At 42.7% G+C, this 17,977-nt stretch overlaps 1 protein-coding gene across 3 annotated transcripts in view; it reads left to right on the top strand.

Moving 5' to 3' along the window:
- The window catches only part of LOC110987855 (uncharacterized), a 32,062-nt gene extending 14,666 nt beyond the window's left edge, over positions 1-17,396 (top strand). For all 3 annotated transcript variants that reach the window (XM_022250966.2, XM_022250968.2, XM_022250967.2), the window contains 2 exons: positions 5,463-6,188; positions 6,558-17,396. In XM_022250966.2, coding sequence (XP_022106658.2) covers positions 5,583-6,188; positions 6,558-9,062 — 3,111 coding nt within the window. In that variant the 5' untranslated portion in view covers positions 5,463-5,582 and the 3' untranslated portion in view covers positions 9,063-17,396. The remainder of the gene's footprint in view (positions 1-5,462; positions 6,189-6,557) is intronic.
- Positions 17,397-17,977: the final 581 nt, after the last annotated feature.

The following is a 17,977-nucleotide window of genomic DNA, read 5'->3' as shown; positions in this document are numbered from 1 at the left end:
AAATTTACCAGAAACTTAATGTATACAGGAGCACGATAGCCACTTAAAACTCACAAATAAAAATGAGCACATTGGAAGAAAGGAAACATTTTTCCCCTTCGAAGCGGAAACGTCTGTCGTGGAGCTGGAAGTCGCCATTTTTCATTTTGCGAGTTTACCTGTATGCTAATGTCCATTAACGATGTCATGACACACCAGCCTAGCACAGCGTGCTGTGTCAAGTCGGTACACGTGCGCCGGCGACTGTCTTGTGAGCGGCGGAACGTTCGGTGGCAGTAACCACATGGAAACAGTGCAATGCACATTACACCTCTCGGGAAACAGTCACCAGCGTGCTTGTGCCACACCGGTGTGGCCAACTCGGCATGCTGGTGCTATTTTGTGAATGGTCCACTAGGCCAGCGAGCTGTGACGTCATCAACAACATTAGCATACAGCTCAAATCGCTAAATTGGACATGGGGATTTTGTTGAACTTTTTGACATAAATACTTTGTGACATTAAAGTTTCTTCACATTCCACTTGAATGAAAATGTGAACCGGCATCTAAGTACATGTATCTCTACAACTCTGAATTCTTTGAAATTTTCTTCATTATCCAGTAAAGACAGAAGTTATGTTTTCAACTTTCAGGCTTTTACTTTAGGCCAGTGGGTGCGTGACAAGTTTGACAGTCCAACCTTGTTAATAACAGCACTTTAAATACAAGAACCCACTGCAATATGTGCAATTTTTGGTGACAATTGTAATGCTTTATGACATCAAAATTGCTTCACATTAATTCCCATTCATTGGAAATATGCACAGGTTTTAGAGTACATTTGTATCCCTAATTTATTGAGATCACTATTCATTGACTGCAGACATGAAATGTTGTTGCCATTGTTACAACAAAATCTAATGCAGTTCCCAGTGTAAATTAATGTATGTATTGTGACAGTTTTCCCACGTGTAACAGGTGAAATGAGTCATAAAGCTCTACAAACTAAAAACTTCAAAACACTTAATGTTTCTGGCAAAGGTGCACAAGCTACATGTAAATTGCATGCATGCCTATGAGCTGTGCCGTATACATGTGTATTTGCTATTTAAGCAACTCTGTGTTAAACCAAACAAAACTGTCCAAAATAATTTAAAAAATAGCCAAAAAGTGAATTTTGTGGGAAAATGTTTGCCCATTTTTATGCCGCCTGAAACCCTATCTAGAAAAAAACAACTAGTGATGAGAATATATGGTATGTACACAAAACAAAATGGGCAACAGTTGAAAAGAAACCATTACAAACCAAAAATTACATGCATAGAACTATCATACATGGTTTCTCTGTTACACATCAAATAATTTCCTGCACCGCTGCACAAATTGAGTCTGTACATGTCAAGTACATGTACATGTAGTTATTCAAAGCAAAAATCATATTCATTTATTGCATGTACATGTACATGTATGTATTATCAATTACATGTACATATCAACAAGTTTTGAATTTGTTTAGACAGTTTTGAAATTTTGACCACCGTGTCACACATTTGGCCCCCCATTTAACATCTTTAAAATAAAGACCCATCTACATGGACTTGGATGTGGGCATGTACCAGTCCATGTACCATTGTTGTATCCTGGTGCATGTACAAACATGTATATATCCATCCCATTTAACAGGACCTTGTTACATGTAATTGGCCCCACTGAACATGTACATGTACCCGGTAGCAAGGAGGGATAACAAACCACATCTCCATATCGCAGTTGTTTGTTATCATGGCAGTACCTGTAAGTCAAAAAAAGGTGTACCTGTAATGTAAACAGTACTCAGACTCTTCATGAAATGAATTACATACAAGTACATGTACGAGTAAACCCTACAGTACAGTACCTACATGTACAGTACTTGCGCACATACATGTACATGTATGTACCTTACCTTCAAAATACATGTTTACCGTTACTGCCTTCATGGTAGACGTCCTATGAAATGAAATTTGTTGTACCTGTGTGGACATGCTGTCAATGTTGTACAGGCTCCCAGTTTGCTGCATGCTGCAATCGCACAGTGTGACTTTTGGGCGATCTTGGCATGGTTTTTTCATCCGATTGCATCAGGGTTCTCCCCAGGATTTTTTCAAAATTAAGGGGGGGGGGATTTCTGTCCTTGTTCACTGACAAATTGCAAAGGCATGGGGTTCTGGGCCCCCTTTAGATGTCCTCTGGTGCATTCTAGAGCATTTCCTGAGCTTTTCACGAGTAATTTTCCATGGGGAAAATGACACATTTGAAAGTAACTACCATTAAGTGTTTTATTCATGGTTTATTTCCATTTTTCCAAAACTTGGTAAATCTCTTAATTGGCGAGTGTTGCAAAGTTCCATTTTTCAAATTTCTTACGACAGTGTGATTGCCTCCTGCTCAAAAGTGGTACATGTCTGTCATTGTCATTTGCTTTGATACAGTGTACTTAGAGCAGCACAAAGTTAATGTTGGAGCAGAATATTTAGCAATTTCCACTGGCAGAAGGCAATTGCGCAATTATGCTGATCGACTGATCACACCCAACCTGACCACCCCTATGGGACTTCAATACAACATATTGTCTTCGGGTAAACTTGAGTTCTCAATTGGGTGATCCAACAAAGATAACTGTATTGTGCGGTTCATATCAAACCCTGCGCAATGCGCTGTTCTAACTCAACGCATTGTGCTATTTTTATGGTATACACTGTAGCAAGACGCCCAACTGCCAAATCTACTCTAAAATTCAGAGGTGGTGAGTTTGCATGCATACATGTTGGCCCCTATAACATCTTTGCTTGAAGATTGCTTGAAGATAAATTTGTTTTCACGCTTGTGCTCAAATTACATGTATACGTGCAGTGTGTCTGTGTCCCATACACACTATGTACAGTGGCCAAATGGTACCCGTATAGGGGACACCGACACACTACATTATTCTGCGTCCCTCTTGCACAGGTATGGTAAGTAACATCTTAGCAGTAATGCGTTTCTTTTGGGGGGCATCAAGTCTATTATTGTACTGAATCAAGTGATTTCATGTGTACTGTATGTATTGTACATGTACATGTATGTACATGTACATGTATGCAAGTTCAGGCACCAGTCATGTACATGTACGTGTACCGTAAACGATGATGCAGTATACTCCATGGCAGGAATTTCACTGTTGCTGTTGGAAGGTTTCAATTTTTACAAGCTCTTCACCTCTACATGTATATGTACAGTATGTACTGGGTACATACAGTATTGCACATTATGACGTGTCCTCTAACTACAGTACCGGTACGTACATGTACATGTACGTTCACATACTGTACATGCACTGGAATGGTACGCGTACATGTACATGTACCGGTACTGTACATTTACATGCTGACATTGCTCACTGAAACTTAGAGGGGCATTGGGTATAGTTTACATGTACATGTATGATGCAGAGACATGCACATGTAAAGGTATACTGTACATAAGGGATCATGTGCACAGTGCGAGTGCACTTGTAACATATACAGAATGCATTGTACATTGTAATGTACATGTACACACTATCCAAGGGCACCGTGGGTGTTCCAGGGGGTGTATTAGTGAAGTGTGACTGCATGAAGTACATGCACAGGTACTGTACATGTACATGTTGCATCATATGCATGTCTTGAGGGAGTGCCAGTCACAGCATAATACTGATTGTACATGTACCTGTATCTGTCCTTCCTCACATCCTGGAAGGAACACAATTGGCAGGTCTTCTCTGTCAATTGTAGAGGTACATGTACCTGCACCTGTCCATGTAGCTGTAACCTGTTATGCAAAAATACCTGTACAGACGTTATTCTAGGGTTGGCAGTAAAATTGTTATGAGTACATGTATGTAATACAGTACAGGTTATATACCAGTAACTCTTTGTTTTGGGAACTCAAGAATGGAAATAAAAGAAATAAAATAAAACTTCAGGATAACTTGTTACGTACCGGGGTACAATGTACTGGTAGATATTCTACTGTACATGCATGTCCATATTCTATCAGTTCTACTGGTAGTGTGTGGTGAAATGTACATATACGTACCGTACGTGTACGGTTCCTTAATTTTTAAGCCAGGTTTTAAGCCAGGGTTTGGAATGCCCATTCAGTACAGTTGTCATTCTTATACCCAATTAAAAAATAGCTCACTTGTGAGCAAGGTCCATTGTTGAATTTGTACTTGTACCTGTATACGTGTACATTAACTCTTCTCATGAATCTGCATGGATGAAATCCTCATGTACCGTACATGTACATGGGTGCTGTACACTCATTCAGTATCTGCTGAGCTCATGAGCATTCAAAAGTGCTCGCAGTTTCTCTTGGAAAAAGAGATTTTTGGCCGAAAAAAAAGGCCAAAATCAACTCCCTGGGTTTAGGGCGAGGGCAGAGTTGATAAAATTATGGTTCAAAAACGATTTACATTGTATACATGTACATATGTACAATGTATGTACCTGAGTACTGAATGTTAAGTACCTGAGAAAGTAGAAAGATGCCAAAAAATGACCCCAAATTTTTTTTTTTAAAATGGCTGTGAGCAGGCTTCAGACCTAGCACTTTTCAGGTAGGTACATGTACGTGTAAGTTTGTTTTGTGTGAATCATTAAAAACGTCATTTGCTAGCCCACTAAAAATTGAAAAGAAATGGAAGGACTAAGAACAAGATTCAATTTAATCTTTGGATGAAAAGCTCCAGTAATGTCGACTTGAATGTTTATGATGAGCTTTCATTGTTCTCACTGGGCCTTGACACTGCACCCACACGTGAACATGTACACGTACATGTATGTACATGTAGGGTTGCATTTTCTCCAATCTGTCGCTCCTGGACCTGTTAGCAAATAAAGCTGTGTTACATGTATGTACATGTAAAATCATTTTGTTTGCTTAAACATACATGTACTGCACAGTCAAAATACAAGTACAGGTTTGTCTGATTGGTTGGTTGTTTGTTGGTTTGTCTGTTTGTTTGTTTTTTTGTTGTGGGTTTTGTTTTTGTTGGTAATACATGTTGTTTGTTCGTTTCCTGTTTGCTATCGTTTTTGTTTTGTATTGCTTTGTTTTTGGTCAGTTTGTAGCACCCGGAGAGCAACTCGATAGTAATTAAGTTTGCTTTTTTTGCAATCCTGCTGGGGTGTTACATGTGTTTTGTGGATGTGGTGTTGTTGCTTGTGCTGCTGTTTCTAAGTTTGTGTGTTACTGTATTTTGTGTGTGTTTGTTTGTTTGGTTTTTATTAACGATGTAGATTCTTAACTAAAACTATATTTTTGAGCTTACAATTTTTTTAATTTTGTAAACTGTTTAAATTTTCTGTGTTTTAATCTTGCAAAATAAATAAATGAAATGAAATAAAAAACTCTGTTTTCTTGCATCCTAGGACTTTCTAACTTCTAACTTCTGCCGGTATTTCTGCTTCAATTCCAGGTCCACATGTGAAGCACTGTGCCAGCCACCCTTCACATACACTCACACCAACAATAATGCAGGCAAAAGGCTGACAATGTCAAACTGTCAGTGTTGAATTGGCCACAGGTCTGATAAGCCATGGCTGAGCAGATGGGTAGGAGTGACAGCCGCAGCAGTGCCAGCTGTGGCGACAGCAGTGGGAGCAGTGGTGCTGGTGGTGCTGGTGGTGCTGCCAGTGGCAGCAGTGCCCCTGGCAGCCAGGGCTCCTTTGCCGAGGTCACCGTCATCGACTCACAGTTTCAGCACTTCAGCAGCTACATCGAGGTCATCCGGGTCTACAAGTGCCGTCTCTGCACCTTCTGCAGCCCGTTGGAACACGTCATTGCCAGCCACATGTCTGAGGTGCACTTCCCACGCCGATGTTTCCTCTGCAAGCAGTGCCTCTTCGTCTTCGAGGACCGGGCCCAGCTGGCCAGCCACCTGGATTCAGCCCACGGCACCAAGAGCATTGCAGTCTGCTTCGGGGATGCCACGCTATCTAGCACCGGTTACCCTCCTTCTTCACCCCCGCCCACCTTGAGGATGATGATGAGGACAGCCGAGGGAGAGGAGAGGATTCAGCAGCAGATGATGGAAGAGGTGACTGGAGAGGAGGCTAGGAATGGACGGGTGACGTCAAGCACTGGTAACCTGGCTAATCTTACCAACACATCCAACAGCAGTCCTTCCCAAGTAGACTCCATGGTGAGTGAAGCCTATGGTTCAGTAGTCCTCACGTACCTTTTCTACCTACATTAGTTTCTAGTATATTTCTGCAAAAAATGTTTCAGTGGAGATGGACTTTATGATCACATCATAACCAAATGTTGGAGAGTAGTTCTCAGATTCATCAAGAGTGCATCTAAGTGATGCAGTCAGGTCACACCAGGTTAACCAAGTCAAGTTCCAGCTATTCAAGTGAATGATTATGACAAAATATTTTTGATTTGGATTGAAATAGAATACTACCGCATCGAAACACATGTGCTTCTGCAATCCTTTATGAACTTTTCATTTGTTCATGTGATGCCCTGAATGTTCTTTTGTGTAAAAAAATGATTTTTTCTGTGATAGGAGCATTCAGGTGCTGAATCTGGGGTTGCACAACTAGAGGGAGACAGAGCCAGTGAGCCTCCTTCTGTGATTGGAAACACCAGACAAGAGCAAGAGCAGTCCCACAGTAGCTCTTGCCATCCGAGCAGCTCTAACCAGGCAAACAGCAGCCCAGACATCATTGACTGCGAGGTGGTCAACCTAATCCCGAGGTCTGAGCAAGTTCCTCCTAGTAAGCAGTCGCCCTCCGTGCCCGCTTCCCAGGCTCCCAGCACAGATCTCCGCGTCACCATTGGCAAAGCGTACTGCCAGTCGTACATCAAGACGGAGCCCATCAGCCCGGTGAGGAGCTCCCAACCCCAGCAAGGTCAGAAGCCCAGACCCTACCTGGGACGAAGCCGGCATGACCCAAGGTCCTACATGCGCCGCTGGTCCCTGACAGAGAACTCTTTGAGCGATGACAGTACAATCCGTACCCCTGCAAGAATGAGCCGCTCGTTTGATGCACCAGGCTCTGGCAGTGCTTTGCAGAATGGCATTGAAGAGGAGAAGGCCAACAGTGACAGGGACTCTAGCACCCAGAAGATTCAGAAAGTGACCCCAGCAACTACAGAGGGTGAAAATAGGTCGGGGCATACAGACAGGAATTCAGAATGTAATAAGTCATTAGAGGAGAGGAATGACAAGGAAGATAGGGGTAAACCCATGGAAAAGAGTAAATCTTTAGATACTGGTAAAGAGGCTGAGAGCCAGAATTTACTCGGGGTAGGGAAGTCATACATTAGTGGGCGATCCCTAGATGGAAGGCCTCCTCGTTTGGTTCGGCAAAATGTTGTTGAGGAGAGTCCCAGGAGCTCACCTCAGATGAGAGTAGTGGCAGATGACAGTTCTATTTCTCAAGAGCAGAATGAGACATCTGTGGTTACCATACCATGTGGCATAGCAGAGGCTATGCGGCGTGAGAGTTTCAGTCGCAGCTTTCCCGGCAGCATGGGGAGACCGCCCGTGGAGCATCTTTCCAATCCCAAGACCTCTGAGGTGTGTTCAGATTTCAGGCCGACGCTGAGGGACCTTGTCAGCAGCAGGATGCAACGGGGGGAGCGGCAGCAGCTTCCCCCATCAACGCCAGGGGCTGGCCAGGACCAAGGCATTCCTCCGAGCAGCACCATGGTGCCGATGATGCGGTCAGGAAGGGTGCGCAGTTACAGCGTAAGTGAGGGGGACATGCAGGGGCTCCAGAAGAATGGCAACCCGAATCGGTCTCTGCCGAAATTAGGTGACGGCCATACAGAGGCATCTCCTTTGGAACGAGACCACCCTTCTGGCATGCATTCGAGACAGCCTCCAGGCAGCCCTCAAGTACCAGCCATGATTCCTCACCAGTATCCGGCGTTAGTCTACCAGCCCTACTCCATTGAGGGAGAGCCAAAGCACATGAGATACTTCAACCAGGCCCCCAGGATGGTTAATCCTGGACCCTTGGATGGCCCACCCCACCCCCTGCAAATGAGGCAAGAGGACAGTAGCCAACAGCCAGGCCCTAACCAACCTGTTGAGGAGTCATTCCTCTACCGCTACCTGCGCAACAACGGTGGTCGTAAGTTCAGGCGCAACTCCATTAGCGTGAGCACTTTAACCTGTGATGTACAGCCAGCTGGCCTGGTGCCCTCACATGGTGCACCTTCTCGAGGGATGATCCCCCATCCTGAGGGCACAGAGATGATGAGCTTTGAAAGGCAGAGAGGATTGGCCTGGCCAGCCCGCCATCACCCAGACCATCCCTTCCAGCCACAAGGGCCCTTTCCATCCCACATGCCGCCTTATAATATGGCGTGGAAAGACAAGTTTGATGCCAGCCAGATTTCCCCAAACACACCAGTCAGTGCTGAGCAACGACACAGTGTAGAGTACAGTGGGCCTGTAGACAGAGACCCCTCAGCTAGAGGTGAGATGGTCAGTGGCCCTAATGGCATGGCCATGATTGATGGGAAGGTGCTGAGAGCTAAGCAAGGAGAAGGGGGCGAGTCAAATCAAGATCTAGCTAAGGACATCACTAGGCAGGTACAACAGGCAATGGGCATCACACAAGGCCTGTACACCCCAGGAGATCGTCACCTGTCACCTTGGGTCGAGGGCAACGAACGGTCAGACTCACCTGATGAACCCATGGATGGAGACAGCCCGGGGCAGCGGCGCAGCCGCAAGTCTACCTTCAACATCTATCGGGAGATCCCTGAACGGAAGCGGAAGCTGGACCAAGAGGAGGAGGAGAAGATCAAGCACAGCTACAATGCAGACGGGAGCTTTGACTACTACTCCTTGACCGGCTGGAAAGCCTACAAGTGCGACCTGTGCAAAAAGCGGCGTTTCAAAACAGCCTCTGAGCTGCAGGAGCACAAGCAGCGCAAGCATGGCCTGCAGAAGAACCACAGCAGTCAAGGCAGTCTGAATGGGCTTCCTGAAGCAGCTGCTGCCTTGACCGTTGTGGAGAGCAGTGAGCTGAATGAGTCCCCATCTTCGGGCTGAGGAGATGCTAGGGCCGAGATGCCACTCTCCTTTTTTTTTCCTGGCTTGCTGTTCCATAGCAGCTGTAGGTAATGCCGCCATGCCTACACAATTTGAAGAAGTGTTGGTGGTCTTTTTGAAGCAGTTAACATCCGTGAAGATGTCGGGAGGAATCCAAGAGACCACTTTCATGTTGGCTTGACAGTCATTGGTTGGTACATACCTGTAAGGAGTATATCTCATGGGATGCTCTTGAGAGATGTTAGGGTGGTTTTTTTGCCTCCATCCTCAAAGAGTCATGCAAATGCAGAATTTGAGTGGCCGATGTTTGTCTTGGTTTCAGAGAGGAGTCTTTCTGTGGATTGATTGTGGGGAAGTTTTGTGACTTCACAGTGTTTGTCAATATGCACTTGTTCAACCGAAATTTTTACATATGTGCTTCCTACACAGACAACAATGCTAGTTGCAATTCCAATGGTCTTGTACCTGTGTGTCACATCACTGTTTGCATTTGTTTTATCCATATTTTATTACTTTTTGTCTCACTCTTGGTATGAGTACCACTTTCAGTCATCTGTATTGGTGAAGCGTTAAGATTAGCTCTTAAACGCAGTGAGTCTTGAATTTTTGGTTTTGGTTCTGCCATAGTGATCTGAGTCCTGATTACCTAACATCGGAATGTGGCAAAGATGGAAGAAAATGCATTGTATGTATTGTAATACACGAAATGAAATTGTGTATAGAAGAAATTTTAAAACAGGTACTTACCTATATTTTTTTTTACAGTAAATGCTACAAGTTTGGAAGTTTTTATACAGAGATTACATTGTTTCCTTATCCATTTTATAGCAAAAATGCCTTGACAATCTGTGCTTCTCAGAACTCAAATATGACGGTGGTTTTACCCCAGAAATATCTGCTAAGAATCTGGACACAGGTTCTGCTGTGTGAGGAAATTACATTTTGACAGAAGGAGAAGACAACTTGTGTTTGCTTTGTTGAAAGTGGGACGGACGCCGTGTCAGTGTTTGGGACACACTTGAAAGAAAGTTGTGCGACTCAGGAAAGTTTGAGGTGAAGCATGAAATGGACGGATCTTGTCTTGCAGTAGTGTGGACACATACTACTTTTGGAAAAGGTGGTGTGTGTTGGGCAGGCAATCAGAGAAGCATTCGCCTTCACTCTAGGAATTTTCATTTTTGGTGCAAATTTTTTTCTTTTAATTTTCTATTGTTTTAATTCAAATTTAAACTAGAACTTGCCACATTTCTGAATGTCAAGCCCTCCCAAGTTACATGTTTAAGCCTGTTTGCTTTTTTTTTTCTTATTTTTTACGAAAATGACCTCTGAGCCAGCTCAGAGGTTCAGTGCGTGTATTGTGTGCACAAAGTTCAATTTTTGGATAAAATATTCTATTGTCTTGGAAAGTCACAAGTACAAGTCTGTGTACATCCACCTACCAGTTTTTGCATTTAGTTTGATTTCATGGAGTGTTTTGTGCACAACTACATGTATATGCACACGTGCCTGCACATAATGGATTATTTCCCTGGGAAAAGCGTCAAATCGTTGAAAAGAAAAGGTTTTCGGATTTTGGAATAGCGGTTCTTGCAACCAGCAAAGAGGATTCCTCCTAGCTCTTTTCTGCAGTCATAGATGAATTTGATACAAACATTTCTAACATTTATAATGAAACTGTACAGACATGTACGCAGCATTTACAGTCACAATGTTTTGATAATGTTTAGGTGTGAACAGACAAAGTGAAATCAGTTTTTTGATCAGTTTTGTTGTGTATTACACTCAGGATAAAAGTCACTGAATTTATGAAAGTATGGTATATACATGTATATATAACTGCCTTTTGAATCCAGTTATTGTATCAATTATTGTATTATGAAGCATGCGAGGCTGGGCCTTTGCAATTTTTACAGGATCTAATTTTAGGGCTTGTTTGCGGGGCAGGGGGGCTGTATTTGATGTACAGAGTGTGTGCTTGGGTTACTGGGACTTTACGTGACTGGTCCATGTTACTGGACTGTAACAACACATTACACAATTTGTAATATAACATTAATTTAGTGCTTCCCTGAAGCATCCAGACTCGACTGCCATCATCGCATGTGTTGCTTCCCCCCCTCCCCTTCCTGTTTGGAGATTTCAAAGGTGATGACCCTGCCAGTGTTTCCAGTTTAGCAAGGTGTTCATCCATTGTGGCAAGGGCTTTGCATTGAAAGTTCCCAGGAAATTTACATTCTCCGTGTACATGTACAAGACCTACGACTTTATACAGGATCCAGTGTCTGCAAGACATGGTTTGGGGCCCTGTGGTTTGCAATTATATTTAGTGCAGGGCCGTGGAACCAGTTTTCATGTGAATATGCACAAAATTTAGAATGTCCACAGAGAAGAGTGCCCTTGTGTCTGGCCACATGCGAGGAATGGCACGCAAGTGTTCTTCAGTCTAGCTCTCCTTTTCACCCTCCACGCAGTACCTGTGAGTTCAGGGTGTGCGAAACGTATCAAGGTTTCTTTCTTGTGGGTATGTCAACTAACCATACGCCAGCTAGAGCTCTGTTGCTGTGCATAATATACCCTGTCCAGAAGCCTCAATTTGTGCAAGCATAAGGTTTGCTTTAATGAGGATTTTTCACTTTAATGACTGTCAGCGTGGAAGTGCTACAGTTATTGTTGGGCAGTTCAACCCCCAATACCGGTAGTCCATGAAAGTCTCTCGACTTACTATCCTTATGACGAGAAACCCACAGAGAGAGAAGACAGTGAACAAATATTACGTTAATCTCTGTGAGAGGATTACGCCGGACAAATGTTCTTGGGGAAAACCCGCAGCATCGGGTTAGGACTGAAAACCCAAATCCAACATAGGCAAGATTCCAATCCAGGTTGCAGAGGTGAAAGTTCAGGAAAGTACATGTACATGCAGCTCTCTCAGAAGCGATTCAGGATTAGGTGGCTTCATTCTCTTTCCTCAGTCCTTCCCTTCAGCTGCTGACTAATGTGATAAATGGTAAACACATCTGGATTGAAGCTGTTACACCTGGAGTCCTTAAGAGGCCTCAGAATGCAGAAGGAAGTTTTCAGTCTTACATAGACCTCTCCAACAGAATCTATTGTGTGGTGTGTATTTTGACACATTCCACCCTCTAAACATCACTTCCCCACCCACTCAAATACTTGTTCCACATACAAAGTGTGGACATTCCTTCGTTCTCCTGCGGTGGAAAAAAACTTTGGGAAAACATTTCTTTTTCTCCCACTAGGATAATTTCCCCCAGATTGAATTTTTGATGATGATTTCCTGGACTGTTCCTGTTCATTTTGCCACGGATAACATTGACCCAAAAATGCCTCTGACGCTGTATTTCAGAGAGGGGAAAACATCATGTGGATGTGTGCGAGTCCACACTGTGTGCCACGCCTGCACACCCAAGTGTGTATTTTGCCTGCAATAGGGGACCCCCTATTGTTCCTCTTTTGTCCATACTTCTTTGGAGGACCTCCTGTATGTTCTGTACATGATAGTCAATTGGGGGACCCTTGATGAATCGGGGACCCCATTGTCGTCTGTTGTTCAGGATCCCCAATAAAATGCCAAAACAAACACACACCCGTTTAAAAACCCTCCCATGACTTTGGCCAGTATCCTGCAGTTCGAAGTTGGGCTGCCTTGCTCAGATATTTTTGTGAGATTTATGGCGAATTCAACTTGTTGACATGCACTGGTGATTGGTTTGTCGTAGTCTGGATGTTTCCCACAGGTAGTCTTTTCTACAGGTAGTGATATTTGGAACACGTACATATTTGTAATGCCAAACAATTACACAGATTTTTACATAGTCCTTTATGGTTAGGCCTTAATTGATGACACTGTGTAAATTACTTGGAAGAAGAGAGTTGATTTTGTATTTAAGCAAAACGTTAAAAATAAAACTCTTTTTACTGGAAATGTATTGGGCCAGGAGCCCCTGTGATGATACTTAAGAGCCACCTGTTTCACCATGTTTCATAATACCACTTGCATTTGAAGATTTATATCATTGTATAAGACTCGGGCTGTGCATAATTGTCGAGAAGCATTACGCCAGCCTTTACGATTAGCTTTTAAAAGTCAAGAAACTTTGAACTTTTTGTATATTTGAGAGGGCAGTTTATTTGTGAGCAAAACATGGATCCGTTAAAAAAAGTGCACATTAGGGGTGCACCATGCTCAGCCATTAAGCTGTTGTAGCAATGATGGTGGTTGCCGACTTATATATTCTGTTGTAAGTGCATATGTATTTAAATGAATGAATTGTGTACATTTGCAGCTGACTCAACTGAAGATCAATTGCTATTTGAAAACAAGAAAAATTGTGTAAGGTCCTTCATGAAATCTGTACTTACTCGATGTACTTTCCGAGGCTGAGGTTGTTATTGATATGAGGAAGAAGTACATGTATAAGTACACACACCTCGTTAGGACCAACAATGTATTTTTTTGTTGCAGTTGAAAGCAGCTTTGATTTTCAGTGTTTGCTCGGATACTCCTAGGCTATTTTACCCCTTCGTGGTGGTGTAGAATTGGATCAGTAGAAAATTTTGTTATTTTGCTCTTGTTTTGTTAGTCATTTAATAATTGGCCCTAATGCAAAGTTTGCCCTTGTGCTCTCGTTGCCAAAGAAGATGGAGTGTGATCTGCTCAAGCAAAATCAGACAGAGCCAGGGAACAAAGAAACAAGTAGACCTTATTCACGGGGGGGGGGCATTTTTAAAAATGTTATCTTGTTCCCTGAATCAATCATATTCAAGGGAATATGTTAAATGAGGTGGTGCCAGACTATTTGAGGTTGCACACCTCACTTTCAATGGTTTTTCAATTTATCAAGAATTTTAAATTATGCTTAACAATGACCAGAATGAATTTGTATAAAAGTTTATTTCATCACTGATATTTTTACTCTCAGGATCCCAACATGAAAATTTTTACCTCACTTAATTCAAGATGGCTGCCACACTGCTCCCTAAGTTTCCAGCCTACTGATACCTTTCCCAGAGAACTACAAATAGCAAGCCATGCACATGTACACAGAGCAGATTCATGTACAACTGTACGGACACGGACCATGTACTTTCTTGCATACATGTGCATATGTACATGCAGCTTGCATTCCTTGTCTCTCTCTGCTAGATTGTCTTTTTCTGAATTACGCGTGCAAGCCTCCTGCAAACAAGAAACAAGTCCAACCACCAGCCAGGGGCCTCTCCCTCGTCCTAATCTCTGTACCTCCACCATGTCCACTACAAATTGCGCCTGCTGTATTGCATGCTCACCGGTTATCTTATACCTTGGCTTGACATTTACCCTAACACTGCTGGAGCCGCAACCGTTCGGTCAGGTTTTAGTGTTGGCCTCCAACTAGGCTGTGAAGGCCCACGCACGGCTAGGGCGGCCCCCAACTAGAGGTGCCACATTAACCGTGCTGGCAACTTTTCTCCAAATGCTTGAGTTGGCTTTTTTGAATTGAAAAAGTGGCAAACCATGCAATCACAGATTTAACCTCATTCCTGCTGTTGATCAGTGATTCTATTTAAAATTGCCCTAAGATGGAAAAAAAATCACCTCCCAATATCGTAGCAGCAGTGTTTTTGAAAGAGAGACAAACCATGGGTGCATTTTGGCAGTTGTAATCATTGTGTGAGCTGTGGACTATTCATTCAGTTTCCTGGTGACTTGTGCACCAAGGAGCAATGGCCTCTGCTTCTGTTCACAAATGTAACGTCAGAAACTGTCTGTTTCATTTGTAAAATAGTTAGGCACTGTCCATTCAAGGCACAACAGTTTCATAAGAGGGATTCAGGGAGCCAGATCTGCAGTGGCCACTCCACGAATAATGCCCGGCCTGGGGAGTGACTCGGGCCGTGTTTTCCAAATCGAGCATTTTGTGGCTACAGCTTTTGGTTTTTTACCATTAGCATACCACAGCAAGTGAGCCGTTGCCGTAGTCAGCAACAGCCTTTATGCATGTTATGGATACACCTCAGTGACTTGTAGCAAGCTCACTTGTGTGAAATTTCAAATGCCTAGTGCAGACCAGTTGAGATGAGCTATGCTGACAACTGTTAACACAGGTGAAAGAGGGATGAAGTTTAATTCACGCATTGCCTTTGATGAAATTCCTGCTGTGGGGAGACGTACAGTGACTCTAAGCATTTGGGTTTTGTCCTCAATACCAAAAGTAAATCCATGAGCTCTGTGTACCCGTTGCGGCTGACAGCAGAAGTGAGGGTAGGGGAGGGGGACAGTGGGCAGGTCCTATAATGGGGTGGGGCTTATTAATATTAATGGCCAATGCCAGATGGTCTCACAACTGGACCCCCCCACTTTGAAAATAATTCTGCTGCTGTTGCCCAGTACGGTTCACAAACTTGTGACTTATTTAAAGATCCAAGACAGCTCTGAATGTCATGAGTGCATTAATTTTACATTGTAGTGGGAAAAAACAAAAATTAAAATTAACAAAGCACTGTTAAGGGAGTATGGTCCCTCCCAAACATTCCTGCATATGGTATTTTTGAACCGAATCCTTGAAAGTGCATTTAACTACCAACAGTGCTCTTCTTCATGTATTATCATGAGGTGTGGTTAAATCACCAGCCGCCCACTTGACATCTAGTCTGGTGATCTGTCTCCTTTGAATAGATGCACTCTGTCTAAGCTTCTTAAGCACCAAACCAATCAAACTCCAACAGCAGCCAACTTGACTGGTAAATTATGGTGGTATAATATGTTTAGTGACAATCCCGGATTTTTTTTGCTAATGGGATGTATTAAGGGCTCTGTCCTTCAAGAGATCTGAACATATTGAACTCATGGTTTTGTCAGACTGCACAAAAATGACACATGTACACATCATCCATAAACTCAGCGCTCATTTTGTAGCATCTGTGTGCTTTCAGGTAAAGACAAACCACCATTGCATCATGTGACGTGTTGAAATGTCAGTGTCTGTCATCTGGAGTATGTATGCGCTGGAACCATGATTTAGGGCAGTTGAAACCTCTGTATCTTGTAGTCAGCCTGAAGACCAACATGGAGACACCAGTAGGTTCATAGAAAACACACTGACTTTTGTTAGCTTGAAGTCTCACAATCCAACGGGAGGAGGGCCCTGGCAGGTGCTACTGGTTAAAAAAACCCTCCTGCCTGTCCATTTGTCCCAAAGATTTCTGTTGAAGAAATTTACAAAAATGTAGCTTGTATTCTGAGAGGTATCCAAATGGCTTGAAGAAACCATGATTGTCGAAAATTGGCTGCCTTCTGAAGTAAATTATAGTTAGTACCCAAAAGTAATGTCTCATTTACTTGAAACTTACCTGGATAATGCATGTATGCGTCTTAATGGCCATTTTGATACATACATGTTAATGAAGATAACTGGGTGCCACAGCAAAATCTGAAGCGTTTTAGAGGACGCTTTTTTTCCTGGGCCAACTGAATATACATGAAGATGAAGCTGTTCCATACATGAAACTCACAAGTTTTTCTGTTGATTTCACTAAACCCCAACTGAAAAACCCCTTTATTTTTTCCCTGTTGGCCCAAACCCCATTGCTTCAGTGTTTGGATGAAGAGATTTATGGTACATTCATCCTTTGAATGAAGAGATCATGCAGAGGTTGGGGTTGTACTTGTATTCCACGTGCAGTGTTTGATAAAACTTGAGAATAACAAGTTTCTTGACAACGTGCTTAAACGCAATTGTGTGCGCGCCTCTGGCCAAAAAACGGCATAATCTCACAGAACAGCTAAGACGTACATGTATCTAGATGTCACTTGATCAGAACAAAAATTGTGTCCAAGGTGTCAGGAAACTTTTAAAGGAACATTTTAAATTATTCAACATTTGAGAGGCAAAAATTGGCATTGTTTCCACTTGAAAGGCACACATTTGTATGAAAAACAAAAGTGGTAAGATTTTAAACTTGGAACTTTTTGCTCGAGTGAATCTTGGCAGAGCGGGCGCTATGCTTTTTGTCCCTCAAAGTAAGTTTGCACGCTTGTTTTGTTTAGTCATTTCTTTTGCCACTCCATGAGTATCCACTTGTAATGCTTTAGCACAGGCCGTTGAGAAAAGAAATGTATCTATATTGATTCAGATAATCAGATATTTTCTATTTTATTGATAAGATATTTGGAGGATTTTTTATTGTGCCACGGTGTGATCATACCATATATTGTGAATCGTATGATCTGCCACCAAGCTCTTAATATACAAACAAAAAACAGAAAATTAAAATAATGTATGGAGTTTCTGCCATTTGTGGCTTTGGAATTAAACTGATTTTTCAACTCCACAGTTAAGAGTGATGTATGAGTTATTTTGAAGTTCAGTGCTATGATTTGGAATCAGGAAGTGCCATACAAACGAAAGGAATTAATGCATGCATGTTGGTTTATGCGCTGGTTCTCTCGCCACTGCCCTTAACACACATAATTGTGCGTGTGATGTATTCCCTTCGGTACTCAGTAGGATACCGCCAACCTACTGCTTATACAAATGTTGTCAAATGAGTTGAACCCTGTCCGACACGATACACTGTACATGTCCTGTAACAGAGCGTCACTACATTTTATATTTTTTTTGAAATCTCCACTTTTTCCATTCATACCATATTGAACACGTACAGGCTTTCCCAAGCATACTGACAAACACATACATGTAGATGTTCAAACTTTATGGACAGTTGCAGTGTAGGGTGGGGAGAGTGGTTTGAAATTCAAAAGTACTCAAAAGCTAAAGGCACTGTTTAGAGCAACAATAAAATATGGATTAGTGGGGCTTTTATTTACTTTAAAAACTATTTCATACCCAAGATTTTTAGTGCTGAAGTCAAGGGTCCACTCCCCCCCCCCATTTCTGATTTGTAACAAATTT

Source organism: Acanthaster planci, linkage group LG06, assembly GCF_054643075.1.
Source record: "Acanthaster planci isolate LZ-2023a linkage group LG06, COTS_SCS, whole genome shotgun sequence".
NCBI lineage: Eukaryota > Metazoa > Echinodermata > Asteroidea > Valvatida > Acanthasteridae > Acanthaster > Acanthaster planci.
Note: the sequence above shows the minus strand (reverse complement) of the source record. Positions and strands in the feature narration are given on the sequence as shown.